The sequence below is a fragment of the Ranitomeya variabilis genome, chromosome 5, assembly GCF_051348905.1.
Source record: "Ranitomeya variabilis isolate aRanVar5 chromosome 5, aRanVar5.hap1, whole genome shotgun sequence".
NCBI classification, from domain to species: Eukaryota; Metazoa; Chordata; class Amphibia; order Anura; family Dendrobatidae; genus Ranitomeya; species Ranitomeya variabilis.
In genome coordinates this window covers 672,897,987-672,914,259 of record NC_135236.1, presented here as the reverse complement: position 1 = coordinate 672,914,259, position 16,273 = coordinate 672,897,987, and the positions used below count along the sequence as shown (strand labels likewise).

Here is a 16,273-nt window from a genome sequence, read left to right as displayed (position 1 = left end):
ACCTGTTTGTCTGCAGGCGGAAGAGGCGGCGAACCGCTGCTCCCCGGAGCCCATGCTGATCAGCGAGGCCGCGGACGGGAAGATCCCGCACTCCCTGGAGGCGCTGTACCCCGACTGCTGCTGCGCCAGCGACGCCCTCGTAATCGTTACCCACCGCCTCATGGTGGAGACCGGATACAAAGCGCAGGTGAGGAGTGACAGCGAGCGGCCACCGGGGGGCAGCAACCTGCAGAATAGTGAGTGCAGCTCTGGGGAATAATACAGGAGGTAACTCAGGATCAGTAATGTAATGTATGTACACAGTGACTGCACCAGCAGAATAGTGAGTGCAGCTCTGGAGTATAATACAGGAGGTAACTCAGGATCAGTAATGTAATGTATGTACACAGTGACTGCACCAGCAGAATAGTGAGTGCAGCTCTGGAGTATAATACAGGATGTAACTCAGAATCAGTAATGTAATGTATGTACACAGTGACTGCACCAGCAGAATAGTGAGTGCAGCTCTGGGGTATAATACAGGATGTAACTCAGGATCAGTAATGTAATGTATGTACACAGTGACTGCACCAGCAGAATAGTGAGTGCAGCTCTGGAGTATAATACAGGATGTAACTCAGATCAGTAATGTAATGTATGTACACAGTGACTGCACCAGCAGAATAGTGAGTGCAGCTCTGGAGTATAATACAGGATGTAACTCAGATCAGTAATGTAATGTATGTACACAGTGACTGCACCAGCAGAATAGTGAGTGCAGCTCTGGAGTATAATACAGGATGTAACTCAGAATCAGTAATGTAATGTATGTACACAGTGACTGCACCAGCAGAATAGTGAGTGCAGCTCTGGGGTATAATACAGGATGTAACTCAGGATCAGTAATGTAATGTATGTACACAGTGACTGCACCAGCAGAATAGTGAGTGCAGCTCTGGAGTATAATACAGGATGTAACTCAGGATCAGTAATGTAATGTATGTACACAGTGACTGCACCAGCAGAATAGTGAGTGCAGCTCTGGAGTATAATACAAGATGTAACTCAGGATCAGTAATGTAATGTATGTACACAGTGACTGCACCAGCAGAATAGTGAGTGCAGCTCTGGGGTATAATACAGGATGAAACTCAGGATCAGTAATGTAATGTATGTACACAGTGACTGCACCATCAGAATAGTGAGTGCAGCTCTGGGGTATAATACAGGATGTAACTCAGGATCAGTAATGTAATGTATGTACACAGTGACTGCACCAGCAGAATAGTGAGTGCAGCTCTGGGGTATAATACAGGATGTAACTCAGGATCAGTAATGTAATGTATGTACACAGTGACTGCACCAGCAGAATAGTGAGTGCAGCTCTGGGGAATAATACAGGATGTAACTCAGGATCAGTAATGTAATGTATGTACACAGTGACTGCACCAGCAGAATAGTGAGTGCAGCTCTGGCGTATAATACAGGATGTAACTCAGGATCAGTAATGTAATGTATGTACACAGTGACTGCACCAGCAGAATAGTGAGTGCAGCTCTGGAGTATAATACAGGATGTAACTCAGGATCAGTAATGTAATGTATGTACACAGTGACTGCACCAGCAGAATAGTGAGTGCAGCTCTGGAGTATAATACAGGGTGTAACTCAGGATCAGTAATGTAATGTATGTACACAGTGACTGCACCAGCAGAATAGTGAGTGCAGCTCTGGGGTATAATACAGGATGTAACTCAGGATCAGTAATGTAATGTATGTACACAGTGACTGCACCAGCAGAATAGTGAGTGCAGCTCTGGAGTATAATACAGGATGTAACTCAGATCAGTAATGTAATGTATGTACACAGTGACTGCACCAGCAGAATAGTGAGTGCAGCTCTGGAGTATAATACAGGATGTAACTCAGATCAGTAATGTAATGTATGTACACAGTGACTGCACCAGCAGAATAGTGAGTGCAGCTCTGGGGTATAATACAGGATGTAACTCAGGATCAGTAATGTAATGTATGTACACAGTGACTGCACCAGCAGAATAGTGAGTGCAGCTCTGGAGTATAATACAGGATGTAACTCAGGATCAGTAATGTAATGTATGTACACAGTGACTGCACCAGCAGAATAGTGAGTGCAGCTCTGGAGTATAATACAAGATGTAACTCAGGATCAGTAATGTAATGTATGTACACAGTGACTGCACCAGCAGAATAGTGAGTGCAGCTCTGGGGTATAATACAGGATGAAACTCAGGATCAGTAATGTAATGTATGTACACAGTGACTGCACCATCAGAATAGTGAGTGCAGCTCTGGGGTATAATACAGGATGTAACTCAGGATCAGTAATGTAATGTATGTACACAGTGACTGCACCAGCAGAATAGTGAGTGCAGCTCTGGGGTATAATACAGGATGTAACTCAGGATCAGTAATGTAATGTATGTACACAGTGACTGCACCAGCAGAATAGTGAGTGCAGCTCTGGGGAATAATACAGGATGTAACTCAGGATCAGTAATGTAATGTATGTACACAGTGACTGCACCAGCAGAATAGTGAGTGCAGCTCTGGCGTATAATACAGGATGTAACTCAGGATCAGTAATGTAATGTATGTACACAGTGACTGCACCAGCAGAATAGTGAGTGCAGCTCTGGAGTATAATACAGGATGTAACTCAGGATCAGTAATGTAATGTATGTACACAGTGACTGCACCAGCAGAATAGTGAGTGCAGCTCTGGAGTATAATACAGGGTGTAACTCAGGATCAGTAATGTAATGTATGTACACAGTGACTGCACCAGCAGAATAGTGAGTGCAGCTCTGGAGTATAATACAGGCTGTAATCAGGATCAGTAATGTATGTACACAGTGACTGCACCAGCAGAATAGTGAGTGCAGCTCTGGAGTATAATACAGGAGGTAACTCAGGATCAGTAATGTAATGTATGTACACAGTGACTGCACCAGCAGAATAGTGAGTGCAGCTCTGGAGTATAATACAAGATGTAACTCAGGATCAGTAATGTAATGTATGTACACAGTGACTGCACCAGCAGAATAGTGAGCGCAGCTCTGGGGTATAATACAGGATGTAACTCAGGATCAGTAATGTAATGTATGTACACAGTGACTGCACCGGCAGAATAGTGAGTGCAGCTCTGGAGTATAATACAGGCTGTAATCAGGATCAGTAATATATGTACACAGTGACTGCACCAGCAGAATAGTGAGTGCAGCTCTGGAGTATAATACAGGAGGTAACTCAGGATCAGTAATGTATGTACATAGTGACTGCACCAGCAGAATAGTGAGTGCAGCTCTGGAGTATAATACAGGATGTAACTCAGGATCAGTAATGTAATGTATGTACACAGTGACTGCACCAGCAGAATAGTGAGTGCAGCTCTGGGGAATAATACAGGATGTAACTCAGGATCAGTAATGTAATGTATGTACACAGTGACTGCACCAGCAGAATAGTGAGTGCAGCTCTGGGGAATAATACAGGATGTAACTCAGGATCAGTAATGTAATGTATGTACACAGTGACTGCACCAGCAGAATAGTGAGTGCAGCTCTGGGGTATAATACAGGATGTAACTCAGGATCAGTAATGTAATGTATGTACACAGTGACTGCACCAGCAGAATAGTGAATGCAGCTCTGGGGTATAATACAGGATGTAACTCAGGATCAGTAATGTATGTACACAGTGACTGCACCAGCAGAATAGTGAGTGCAGCTCTGGGGTATAATACAGGAGGTAACTCAGGATCAGTAATGTATGTACACAGTGACTGCACCAGCAGAATAGTGAATGCAGCTCTGGGGTATAATACAGGATGTAACTCAGGATCAGTAATGTATGTACACAGTGACTGCACCAGCAGAATAGTGAGTGCAGCTCTGGAGAATAATACAGGAGGTAACTCAGGATCAGTAATGTATGTACACAGTGACTGCACCAGCAGAATAGTGAGTGCAGCTCTGGAGTATAATACAGGATGGATTTCTTTCACTCTCCTTATTGCCCGTTCTTGCACTTTCCAGGGGGTGACGCACAAGGTGTCGTCCATGCCTGAGGACTGGAGAAGTGGTGACGGCGTCTACAAGCTCTACTACTCCCATCCGCTGTGCGGTGACAGCTCCGCAGCGCTGGTCTGTGTGCCAATGGGCAAACTTCTGATCATCAATGGTGAGACTGGTACATGGATTCCTCTGTGACTGAACGTTTAGTATTACAGTAAGGCTATGTGCAAACGTTCAGTATTTTTCGTGGTTTTTTTTTGCGTTTATTTGGCCGTTTTCCGAGGGAAAAATGCTAAAAAAAAACCGCTTACATTAAGCATCCCATCATTTCAATGTATTCCGCAATTTTTGTTCACTTGCTGCTTTTTTTTTCCACGAAAAAATACATAATGCTGTAAATAACGCAGCATGTTCATTAATTTTGCGGATTTTTTAGCGTTTTTGCCGCTATATTATTGCATTGGGAAGTTTCGGAAAAAAACGCGAAAAATCCGCAAAAAAAAAAAGCACTAAAAACGCGAAAAAAACACATGCGGATTTCCTGCAGAAAAAGTCCGGTTTTGTTCAGTAAAATTCTGCAGACATTCCTGAACCTGTGCACATAGCTTAAGGGAGACGTCTCTTCTCCAATCACCTCCAGAGCCGCATTCACAATTCCTCTGTGTCTTTTGCGGTGTGTCTTGCTGCGTTGCCGTATATACCATAGTCTGTGGGATCACTAGTAATCGGTTGGGGTTTGTGATGCAGCTTTAGATGTGAGTGGAGTACGGAGTCTCGCGTCTGATCTTACATTACTCTGTCTCGTCTCTTTGCAGCCACTTTAACCATCGGCGGTGAGCTGCGGTGCATGAAGAGGCTGCAGATTCCTATCGATTCCTATATCACCTTCCCACAAGAAGGTAAGAAAGTCACGGCAGGACTGTACAGACCGGACAAAGGCTGCCGAAGTGGCCACACAACTGCCCACAGGGACCCTCTTCTCTGTACAGGCGGCTGGTCTTGCTGTGATGTGAAACTGTGCTGTGAGCCAAACACATTGTCCCAGCTTCTCCCCTCTTACAGCATGAGTCTCACAGGCTGTAATATGACTCCTCATCTTCTTTCTCTCAGAGAGGCTGTAACATGACTCCTCATGTTTCTTCTCTCACAGCATGAGTCTCACAGAGTGGCTGTAATATGACTCACCTTCCTTCTCTCACAGCATGAGTCTCACAGAGTGGCTGTAATATGACTTCATCTTCCTTCTCTCACAGCATGAGTATCACAGAGGGGCTGTAATTTGACTCCTCTACCTTCTCCCCCCTCTCACAGCATGAGTCTCACAGGCTTTAATATGACTCCTCATCTTCTTTCTCTCACAGAGAGGCTGTAACATGACTCCTCATGTTCCTTCTCTCACAGCATGAGTCTCACAGAGAGGCTGTAATATGACTCCTCATCTCTCACAGCATGAGTCTCACAGAGAGGCTGTAATATGACTCTTCATCTTCCTTCTCTCACAGCATGAGTATCACAGAGGGGCTGTAATATGACTCCTACCTTCTCCCCCCTCTCACAGCATGTGTCTCGCAAAGAGGCTGTAATATGACTCCTCATCTTCCTTCTTCTCCTCCCCATCCCCCCCATTTCACACAGTGACTCATGTCTGTAACACCATCCCTCCTCCTTCTCTTTTTTTTCCCCATCCTACAGCAAGAGTCTCAAGCAGACCGTGAAGGAGAAATTCTTCTGCAGCTGCATCCCCCTCCTCCCTCTCTATCTGCGCTGAGACCGCAGTCATCTTGTCCTCCTCACATTATACTACCAATGCAAATCACTTTCCTTTTAGACCGTTCTGTGGCCTCGGTGTACAGGGACTTGCAGAAGTTATCACGCCTCTTCAAAGATCAGGTGGTGTACCCTTTACTTGCTGCTACTCGGCAAGGTAAGAGAGCTCAGCGGCGCCCCCATAGGGGGCTGGAGGGAGGGCTGCAGTTAGTGGACCTGACCATGTCGCACTCCTCCATCCCACAGCCCTGGGTCTTCCCGATGTCTTCGGTTTGGTAGTTTTGCCCCCGGAGCTGAAGCTGCGGATCTTCCGTCTTCTGGACGTTTGCTCCATCTTGTCGCTTGGCGCCACTTGTAAAAATCTGCACTCGGACGTCGAAGACCCTTCCCTGTGGAGGTTCCTCTACCGGCGAGATTTCAAGGGTAAAGCGATGGTGTTATGTAGTGTCTTATACTCCAATCCCACACAAAGCTGCGTTCTCAGCTCTGCAGGATTCCTGAGGACTCTCAAGCATTCTAACTGCAGCTTTGACTGTGACTAGAGTATAAGACGATCTTACTCCTGATGCGCTTGTGCTTGAGAAGTAACCGATGTCTCTGTCTATATAATCAGATGGCAGCGAACGAGACCCCCACCACACAGACTGGAAGGAGGTAGGTGTCCGCATCCCTATCCTCGCACCCCCCCCACATCACACAGCGACTGCCCCTTTAACAGACTCCGCTCGTCTTTCTTGTGTGTCTTGCAGCTTTATAAGAGTAAGCAGACTCAGCTCAGAGTCCTGCGCCTTACTCGCCATCCCTACAACCCGGACTACCCACCGTTTCGCCCCGACCCTTTCCATCCTGACCAGTCGCCACCCAACTATCCCTACCCGCCGGGCATCATCGGGGGCGAGTATGACCAGCGCCCCACGTTTCCATTTCATAGAGATCCCCTTTCTTTATTAAACCCGCGCAGACCTTTAGACCCGGGACTCTTTCAGGTCGCCAGGCCCCGGTTTAATCCCCCGTTACCTGGTCATTTTGGTGAATCGTCACGTTCAAGACGGGGGCCTTTCTTGTGAAAGAAGTCAAGTGCCCCCCCCCCCCCCCCATCGTATTCGGGACCCTGGACCGGTCCTACTGAGGTATGCTGGACAATCGGAGGCACTACTACTCCCAGGAGAGGATGGGAGCTCGCACCTCTCCTGTTTATCCTCTTCAGATGGAGTTTGTTCTCATTTACGAATTTGTTAAAGGGAAAGTCCACCGAGGAGCAAACTGCCTTATTTCCAGTTTACGTTTTTTTTTCACTTTTGAAGGGGGCTAGTCACCGCTGAGCCCCTTTTAATAACCCAGCGGGGTCATACATGGGGTACACTTACTTCACTTAATACATTATTGTACCCATCATCCAAAATCTTTAAAAAATCTGGTGACTGCAATTTTCCCCCGATTTTTCACTCCCTTTATCTGGCTCTATATGGGGTCCAGGAAGCTGAGATTTGGGGGTGGTTTGATGGGGTCCTAATTGCCGAGCTGCTGGCAACATGCTGGGTAGTTAGGTCGCTGGCAATTAATTTCCTAACGGGCAACTCGTCATATAGCTCAACTTCCTATGATCGTTATTAAGTAGACCACCCTCCGTTTTTTTTTCTTTTATGGCTTGAAAGCATCTAAAATAAAAGATGGAGCGAGAGAGTGATAAAAAAATCTACCGTTTTGCGTATACAGTGATTATGCAGAATTATGCATCACTATGGTAACAGACTACAAACAAAACACCCCATGTAGTCAGATCCTCCCCCAACGCCCTTCCAACTGATCCCTACCTGATGAAACGACAACTCCCATATTTCCCAGCAGCTGGAAAGTGAGTCCTGGTGTCACAAAGACCGAAGGGGCCGAGGTGAGGCAGCGATGCTCGCAAGATCTGACTACGTGGAGTTTGTAGTCTGTTTCCATAGAGACAAGTTGAACCTAAAACTGAAATCTGTCCATCACAAAGTTATACTTTTTTTTTGTGTGTGTGTGTGTGTGTTTCCATCAATAGTCGATCAGCATAAAGTGGGGTAAAGCTCTCCGGCTGGTGTTAGATTGTAAGCTCTTTGGGGCAGAATAAGTTGGAAATATTTCAGTTGAATGCAGTTATAAAATGTTTTTTACATTGGTTGTTGCTAATTTTGTCCAATACTGAGGACAATAATAATTAAAAAAAAGAAGAAAAAGTTGCTTATAAAAAGTTCCAGACTCTAATATCTCTAATTACAGTTGTTTCTGAGCTAGTGGGTGATGTGATGTCTCTCCCATATACAACACACAGACATGAGGGATTACTGCTCTCTATCTAGCACATGTTCAGACCCAGCAGCTGCACAGATGATATAATACAGCAGTGTGACTGTGAATCCAGCTGTAAGATAAATTAAAACACGAGGACATTATACAGCAGTACTGAGCAGTGTAGCTGTGCATCCAACACTGGGATGAGCTACAGCGCTTACAATGCTAGTAAACGTCTCGCTTCTCCCCCCTCCCTCTCTGCTCTGCCTCTTGCTCGCTGCTCTTCCCCCCCCCCCTCCTCCCGCTCGCTGCTCTCCTTTCCCGATCGCTCGCTGCTCTTCACCTTGCTCTCTTTTGCTGCCCTTTTCAATCTCTAGTGCCATCAATAATCGGCTTTGACCTGATTCCTCAGTGGGCAGCCTGTCTTGTATACAGCTGGATGGATTTGAGCCATTTTTTTTAGAGTGGAGGAGAAGTGGCTCATAAGTGGAGAAAGACAGTTTTTGTTTTTTCTGAATTATAATGTACTGTTGAATTTTATGCAAAATTTGTTGAAACAAAACCATTTAGGCAGCTTTTATTTTTTTTTTTTTTTTCTACTATCATTAAATAAACACAAATACACAAAACGTAAAGCAGGAAGATCCTGGAGTAAAACTGTGGAATCCAAGGCCACATCTTCCATCGTCCACCCCCGCCTTTTTCAGTCTACCCAAAAATCGCCTTCTCAGTGCTTCTTACTTGTCCAGAGTCCGGCTCTGCCTCCTCTTTCCAGGATTAGTGAAACAATAGCTGCCATACCTGTTTATCGATTGTATCTTCAGTTCAGTTCCATTGATGTAAATGAAACTGGACTGCAATACCATTAAAAACCTGTAGACAGGTGGGGCGCTGTTTCTAGAAGAACACTCTGTGTTTCTATAACCCTGGACAAGCTTCTCTAAAGAAATTGAAATGAAGCTGTGATTTGGAGAATGAGGAAAATAAAAGTAAATTCTACAGGTGTATGAATTCAATTGTAGTAGATGGTATCAAATACCCAGTTCTTGGTGCAAGCTGCTGAATCCCAATAAAGAACATTTTCTTGATATATGCATTGCTATGGGTTTGGGTTTCTTTTTTTTTTTTTTTTTTTTTTTTTATCATTTGCATGTTGGTCGCCAAGATGTGAAAAGTGGGAAATCTCTCTGAGGACATGAGGTAACGACTCACAGTATATGGCTCTGTTCTTGGTCTCTATATTACTTGAAGACCCAAAGGATGGGAAGAATTGATGACGTAACCTGATGTAACCGAGAAATTTCTCATTTTTATGAATTATCTAGAATTCAGATTTCAAGACTTGATTTATATTTCTGTAATCAGCACCAATAATCCACAAATTTAGGTCGGGGGACAGTAATGGGGTCCGACTTAACTCTAATTGAGTACTTTACCTGAAAATTTAAACTGCACAGAATGTCCTCATCTCCTAGGAGTTGTTGGTGTGGGCACAAGTGGATCAATGGCTTTTGTGAGATACATAAACCAATTCAGACCTCTTTGAGGCCCAAAGGATGGAAGCATAAATTGTAAACCTGATTAAACTGAAAAATGTTGCATCTTGTTTGTGAGTTAGATTCTTAAGACTTAATTTTATGCTTTTTTGGCCAAAATATTGAATCTGATCTTACATTTGTAATCTCTAAATTATTGCAAGGCCAATGTCTAGGGTACAGTAATGGGGTCTGACTTGCCCCAAGCCCATTATTGTTCCTTGATATTCAAAATATACAACCCCAACTCAAGTGTTTGTTTTTTTTACCAAAGCCAGAGTAATGTGTAAGATATTATTATGGACTATTGTTTTTTAGGTTAATGTATAGTCCAAAAGTGTACCCATTCAACCTTATTCTTGTGTTTTAGGAAGACCCAATTTTTTTGGAACTAGTGGATGCACTACAGAAAAACTACCAGAAGCTATGCTGTACCTTTTATGGACTTTTCGTGGCGGGAAGACTTATTGGTAAACATAAAAATAAGTCACAATGACTGGAATGGCTTCAAGTTTTTGCATAAGTTATTGAGTGTAAGGGTGCGAGGAACAAGATTTTTCTGGGTGGTTGAGGAGTATGAGATGGGTTGATGGATTTGAATGGCTCTAACTGCGCTGTGCAGCATTGTTGATCTGCCTGATCACCTCAGGCAATGGCAGCATAGACAGGATCGAGTTTCAAGCATTGGTAAGGGTCGGCTTCACTTAATATTTGGACTACAGAGATCCCAAGTCGCGTAGAGAAGTTGAATACGAAGGTTTTCTGGACTTAACTGCAGTAAGGGTCCATGGTAAGATGGGCTACATGTTCTAGAAAGTCTTAGTCGGAAGCTAAGTGCCAGTCTCTCCAGAACATTCGATGTTCTTCATCGGTTTTGGGTTCCTGAGGATGAGGGTTGAGCACCACGGGTACGAGATATCCGAACACATACTCATGCTGGGTAAACTGTAGATGGGGGGACACCAAGGGAGAGATCTGGAAGGTAAGGAAACTGGAGATGACGCCACCAAGTTTAGGGATCTTTACTAGGTTTCAGGCTTTGACTCCAACTAGTTACAAACATTCAAGAAGTTGAGGAACCATTGAGGGATGACCGGAAGATGACCAACTGTAAGATGTGGTTGGAGTTGGGGAAATATTCTATACAGACGTTTTCATGATAATCTTCTGGTAGTACAGAAATGGATGCATCTGCATGATCCAACAGAATAAGGTGTCGTGATAAGGTCACACTTTCATGTGTTTGGGTGACTTTAGGAAGAGCAAAGCTCAACCGAAGAAAATATGTGTTTATTTACTTAGTCGGAGAACAGGCTTGCAAATGATTTTCTCAGGTTGCGAATAGTTTCCGCTTTAGCTTCATCCTCATTTCCGGAGCTTCGCTGCGATGGATCCGAGATATTAAAGTTGTTGGTTAGTGACTGCGACTTACTGCAAAATAAACATATAAAAAGTCATATAAATACTAAAATACTGCTATGTACAAGAATATAACTACTATAATACTGCCCCTATGTACAAGAATATACAGTGCCTACAAGTAGTATTCAACCCCCTGCAGATTTAGCAGGTTTACACATTTGGAATTAACTTGGCATTGTGACATTTGGACTGTAGATCAGCCTGGAAGTGTGAAATGCACTGCAGCAAAAAAGAATGTTATTTGTTTGTTTATTTTTTTAAAAAATTGTGAAAAGTCTTTTCTTTTCAGAGGGTCATTTATTATTCAACCCCTCAACCCACCAGAATTCTGTTTGGTTACCCTAAAGTATTAAGAAGTAGTTCAGGCACAAAGAACAATGAGCTTCACATGTTTGGATTAATTATCTCTTTTTCCAGCCTTTTCTGACTATTTAAGACCCTCCCCAAACTTGTGAACAGCACTCATACATGGTCAACATGGGAAAGACAAAGGAGCATTCCAAGGCCATCAGAGACAAGATCGTGGAGGGTCACAAGGCTGGCAAGGGGTACAAAACCCTTTCCAAGGAGTTGGGCCTACCTGTCTCCACTGTTGGGAGCATCATCCGGAAGTGGAAGGCTTATGGAACTACTGTTAGCCTTCCACTGCCTGGACAGCCTTTGAAAGTTTCCTCCCGTGCCGAGTCCAGGCTTGTCCGAAGAGTCAAGGCTAACCCAAGGACAACAAGGAAGGAGCTCCGGGAAGATCTCATGGCAGTGGGGACATTGGTTTCAGTCAATACCATAAGTAACGTACTCCACCACAATGGTCTCCGTTCCAGACGAGCCCATAAGGTACCTTTACTTTCAAAGCGTCATGTCAAGGCTCGTCTACAGTTTGCTCATGATCACTTGGAGGACTCTGAGACTGACTGGTTCAAGGTTCTCTGGTCTGATGAGACCAAGATCGAGATCTTTGGTGCCAACCAAACACGTGACGTTTGGAGACTGGATGGCACTGCATACGACCCCAAGAATACCATCCCTACAGTCAAGCATGGTGGTGGCAGCATCATGCTGTGGGGCTGTTTCTCAGCGAAGGGGCCTGGCCATCTGGTCCGCATCCATGGGAAGATTGATAGCACGGCCTACCTGGAGATTTTGGCCAAGAACCTCCGCTCCTCCATCAAGGATCTTAAGATGGGTCGTCATTTCATCTTCCAACAAGACAACGACCCAAAGCACACAGCCAAGAAAACAAAGGCCTGGTTCAAGAGGCAAAAAATCAAGGTGTTGCAGTGGCCTAGTCAGTCTCCTGACCTTAACCCAATTGAAAACTTGTGGAAGGAGCTCAAGATTAAAGTCCACATGAGACACCCAAAGAACCTAGATAACTTGGAGAAGATCTGCATGGAGGAGTGGGCCAAGATAACTCCAGAGACCTGTGCCGGTCTGATCAAGTCTTATAAAAGATGATTATTAGCTGTAATTGCAAACAAAGGTTATTCCACAAAATATTAAACCTAGGGGTTGAATAATAATTGACCCACACTTTTATGTTTAACATTTATAAAAATTTAACTGAGCAACAAAACTTTTTGGTTTGTAAGATTTATGCATCTGTTAATAAATCCTGCTCTTGTTTGAAGTTTGAAGGCTCTAACTTATTTGCATCTTAGTAAACCTGCTAAATCTGCAGGGGGTTGAATACTACTTGTAGGCACTGTAACTACTATAATACTGCTCCTATGTACAAGAATATAACTACTATAATACTGCCCCTATGTACAGGAATATCACTACTATAATACTGCCCCTATGTACAGGAATATAACTACTATAATACTGCCCCTATGTACAGGAATATAACTACTATAATACTGCCCCCTATGTACTATAATATAACTACTATAATACTGCTCCTATGTGCAAGAATATAACTACTATAATACTGCTCCTATGTACAGGAATATAACTACTATAATACTGCCCCTATGTACAGGAATATAACTACTATAATACTGCCCCCTATGTACTATAATATAACTACTATAATACTGCTCCTATGTACAAGAATATAACTACTATAATACTGCTCCCTATGTACAAGAATATAACTACTATAATACTGCCCCTATGTACAAGAATATAACTACTATAATACTGCTCCTATGTACAAGAATATAACTAGTATAATACTGTCCCTATGTACAAGAATATAACTACTATAATACTGCTCCTATGTACAAGAATATAACTACTATAATACTGCTCCTATGTACAAGAATATAACTACTATAATACTGCTCCTATGTATAAGAATATAACTAGTATAATACTGCTCCTATGTACAAGAATATAACTACTAGAATACTGCCCCTATGTACAAGAATATAACTACTAGAATACTGCCCCTATGTACAAGAATATAACTACTATAGTACTGCTCCTATGTGCAAGAATATAACTACTAGAATACTGCCCCCTATGTACTATAATAGAACTACTATAATACTGCTCCTATGTACAAGAATATAACTACTATAATACTGCCCCTATGTACAAGAATATAACTACTATAAGGCTATGTGCACACGTCAGGATTTTGTCAGGATTTTTCCCTCAGGATTTGTAGCCAAAACCAGGAGTGGAACAATTAGAGGAAAAGTATAATAGAAACATATGCACCACTTCTGCATTTATCACCCACTCCTGGTTTTGGCTACAAAACCTGATGAAAAAGCCTGACAAAATCCTGACAAAATCCTGACGTGTGCACATAGCCTAATACTGCTCCTATGTACAAGAATATAACTACTATAATACTGCCCCCTATGTACAAGAATATAACTACTATAATACTGCCCCCTATGTACAGAATATAACTACTATAATACTACCCCCATGTACAAGAATATAACTACTATAATACTGCTCCTATGTACAAGAATATAACTACTATAATACTGCTCCTATGTACAAGAATATAACTACTATAATACTGCTCCTATGTACAAGAATATAACTACTATAATACTGCTCCTATGTACAAGAATATAACTACTATAATACTGCCCCCTATGTACAAGAATATTACTACTATAATACTGCCCCTATGTACAAGAATATAACTACTATAATACTGCCCCTATGTACAAGAATATAACTACTATAATACTGCTCCTATGTACAAGAATATAACTACTATAATACTGCCCCTATGTACAAGAATATAACTACTATAATACTGCCCCTATGTACAAGAATATAACTACTATAATACTGCCCCTATGTACAGGAATATAACTACTATAATACTGCTCCTATGTACAAGAATATAACTACTATAATACTGCTCCTATGTACAAGAATATAACTACTATAATACTGCCCCTATGTACAGGAATATAACTACTATAATACTGCTCCTATGTACAAGAATATAACTACTATAATACTGCCCCTATGTACAGGAATATAACTACTATAATACTGCTCCTATGTACAAGAATATAACTACTATAATACTGTCCCCTATGTACAAGAATATAACTACTATAATACTGCTCCTATGTACAAGAATATAACTACTATAATACTGCCCCCTATGTACAAGAATATAACTACTATAATACTGCTACCTATGTACAGGAATAGTACTGCTGCTCACAGTATTATGGAGCTCGTCTGCATATATCGGTCACACACGACTCACTTGAGGTGCGGATGTGGCGCTGGCTGGGTCTTTGCTGTTGCTCCAGGAGGAGCCTGTTGGTTCTGCGCCTGCCCTTGTGCTGGAGGTCTTGGCTGTTGAGGGGATGGAGACTTAGTGGGGGTCTGGCCTGGAGGAGTTCCACTCGCAGGTCTTGGGAGCTGGGGAGAATTTGGAGACCTCTGAGGCTGTGGTGAGCTCGGCTGGGAAGTCTGGGTGGGCTGCTGTCCCTGTGGAGAAAGCCTTTGCTGTTGAGGGGCTGCTGGCCTGGAAGAGGGGGCACCCGGTGCTGGACGGACGCCACCTGTACAGAAAGACATACCATATTTTAGGTTAATTCTGTAGAAAATACATTAATTTATTCACATCTTCCCTGTTCAGTTAGTTTGGAGATGATTGTCCAGCCTGGATGCAATAGTAGCAAAACCCTCAGCTGGGGGATTCGGTGTTGGTGTCCTACTCACCTGAAGTGTACAGGGGCATGTAAAAGTTTGGGCACCCCTGGCCAAAATTACTGTTATTGTGAACAGTTAAGCAAGTTGAACATGAAATTATCTCTAAAAGGACTAAAGTCAAAGACGACACATTTTCTTTGTATTTTAGGCAAAAAATATTGCATTTTTTTAAATTTTAAAAATTACAAAAAGTAAGATGGGTCGATGCAAAGGTTTGGGCACCATTGTAGATTTGTGTGCCCAGATAACTTAGACCAAGGTCTCACAACCTTAATTAGCCTGTTAGAGTTATGGCTTGTTCATTATCATTAGGAAAGGCCAGGTGATGCAAATTTCCAAGGTTTATAAAGCCCAGCCTCCTCTAACCTTGTGCCAAAAAAACAGCAGCCATGGGTTCTTCTGAGCATCTGCCTAGCACTGTGAAAATGGTGAAAGTCACAAAGCAGGAGAAGTCTATAAGAAGAGAGCAAAGTGTTTCCAAGTTGCCCTTTCCTCAGTTCGAAATGTAATTAAGAAATGGTAGTTACCAGGAACAGTGGAGGTCAAGATAAGGTCTGGAAGACCAAGCGAAATATCACTGAGAGCTGCTCTTAGGATTGCAAGAGAATAAAATCAGAACCACCGAGTGACTGCAAAAGACCTTCAGTAAAAATTCATGAGACTGGATTTGTGATCATTGTTCTACTGTTCAGAGACATCTGCACAAATATGGCTTTCATGTAAGAATCATTAGAAGAAAACCTCTTCTGCGTTCTCCCCATAAAATTCAGCATCAGAAGTATGCAAAAGAACATCCAAACAAACCTGATGTATTATGGAAACAAGTCCTGTAGACTGATGAGGATAAAATAGAAGTTTTTGGCCGCAATGATCAAAGTTACAAGTATGTGTGGAGAGAAAAGGGCACAGAGTTTTGGCAAAAGAACATCTCACCAACCATTAAGCATGGTGGAGGATCAATCATGCTTTCAGGTTGTGACGCAGCCAATGGCGCGGGGAACATTTCACGGGTAAAGTGAAGAATGGATTCAATAAAATAACATTCTTCATGCAAACATAACACCATCTGTAAAAAGCTGAAGCAGAAAAGAGGAAGAGGATGGCT

At 42.8% G+C, this 16,273-nt stretch overlaps 2 protein-coding genes across 8 annotated transcripts in view; one reads left to right on the top strand and one right to left on the bottom strand.

Annotated features, from left to right (window-relative positions):
* FBXO7 (F-box protein 7) overlaps positions 1-10,106 on the top strand; it is a 37,861-nt gene extending 27,755 nt beyond the window's left edge. For 3 of the 4 annotated variants that reach the window (XM_077266808.1, XM_077266810.1, XM_077266811.1), the window contains exons 4-10: positions 17-187; positions 4,055-4,199; positions 4,849-4,932; positions 5,862-5,957; positions 6,047-6,223; positions 6,414-6,454; positions 6,550-7,493. In XM_077266808.1, coding sequence (XP_077122923.1) covers positions 17-187; positions 4,055-4,199; positions 4,849-4,932; positions 5,862-5,957; positions 6,047-6,223; positions 6,414-6,454; positions 6,550-6,867 — 1,032 coding nt within the window. In that variant the 3' untranslated portion in view covers positions 6,868-7,493. Of the gene's footprint in view, positions 1-16; positions 188-4,054; positions 4,200-4,848; positions 4,933-5,861; positions 5,958-6,046; positions 6,224-6,413; positions 6,455-6,549; positions 7,494-9,970 lie in introns of those variants that run through there. The other variant, XM_077266809.1, reaches the window with a different exon arrangement.
* The window catches only part of SYN3 (synapsin III), a 244,090-nt gene continuing 236,994 nt past the window's right edge, over positions 9,178-16,273 (bottom strand). For all 4 annotated transcript variants that reach the window (XM_077266806.1, XM_077266804.1, XM_077266803.1 and 1 more), the window contains exons 13-14: positions 14,717-15,017; positions 9,178-11,031 (exon numbers count right to left, since the gene is read on the bottom strand). In XM_077266806.1, the coding sequence (XP_077122921.1) occupies positions 10,899-11,031; positions 14,717-15,017 (434 nt within the window). In that variant the 3' untranslated portion in view covers positions 9,178-10,898. The remainder of the gene's footprint in view (positions 11,032-14,716; positions 15,018-16,273) is intronic.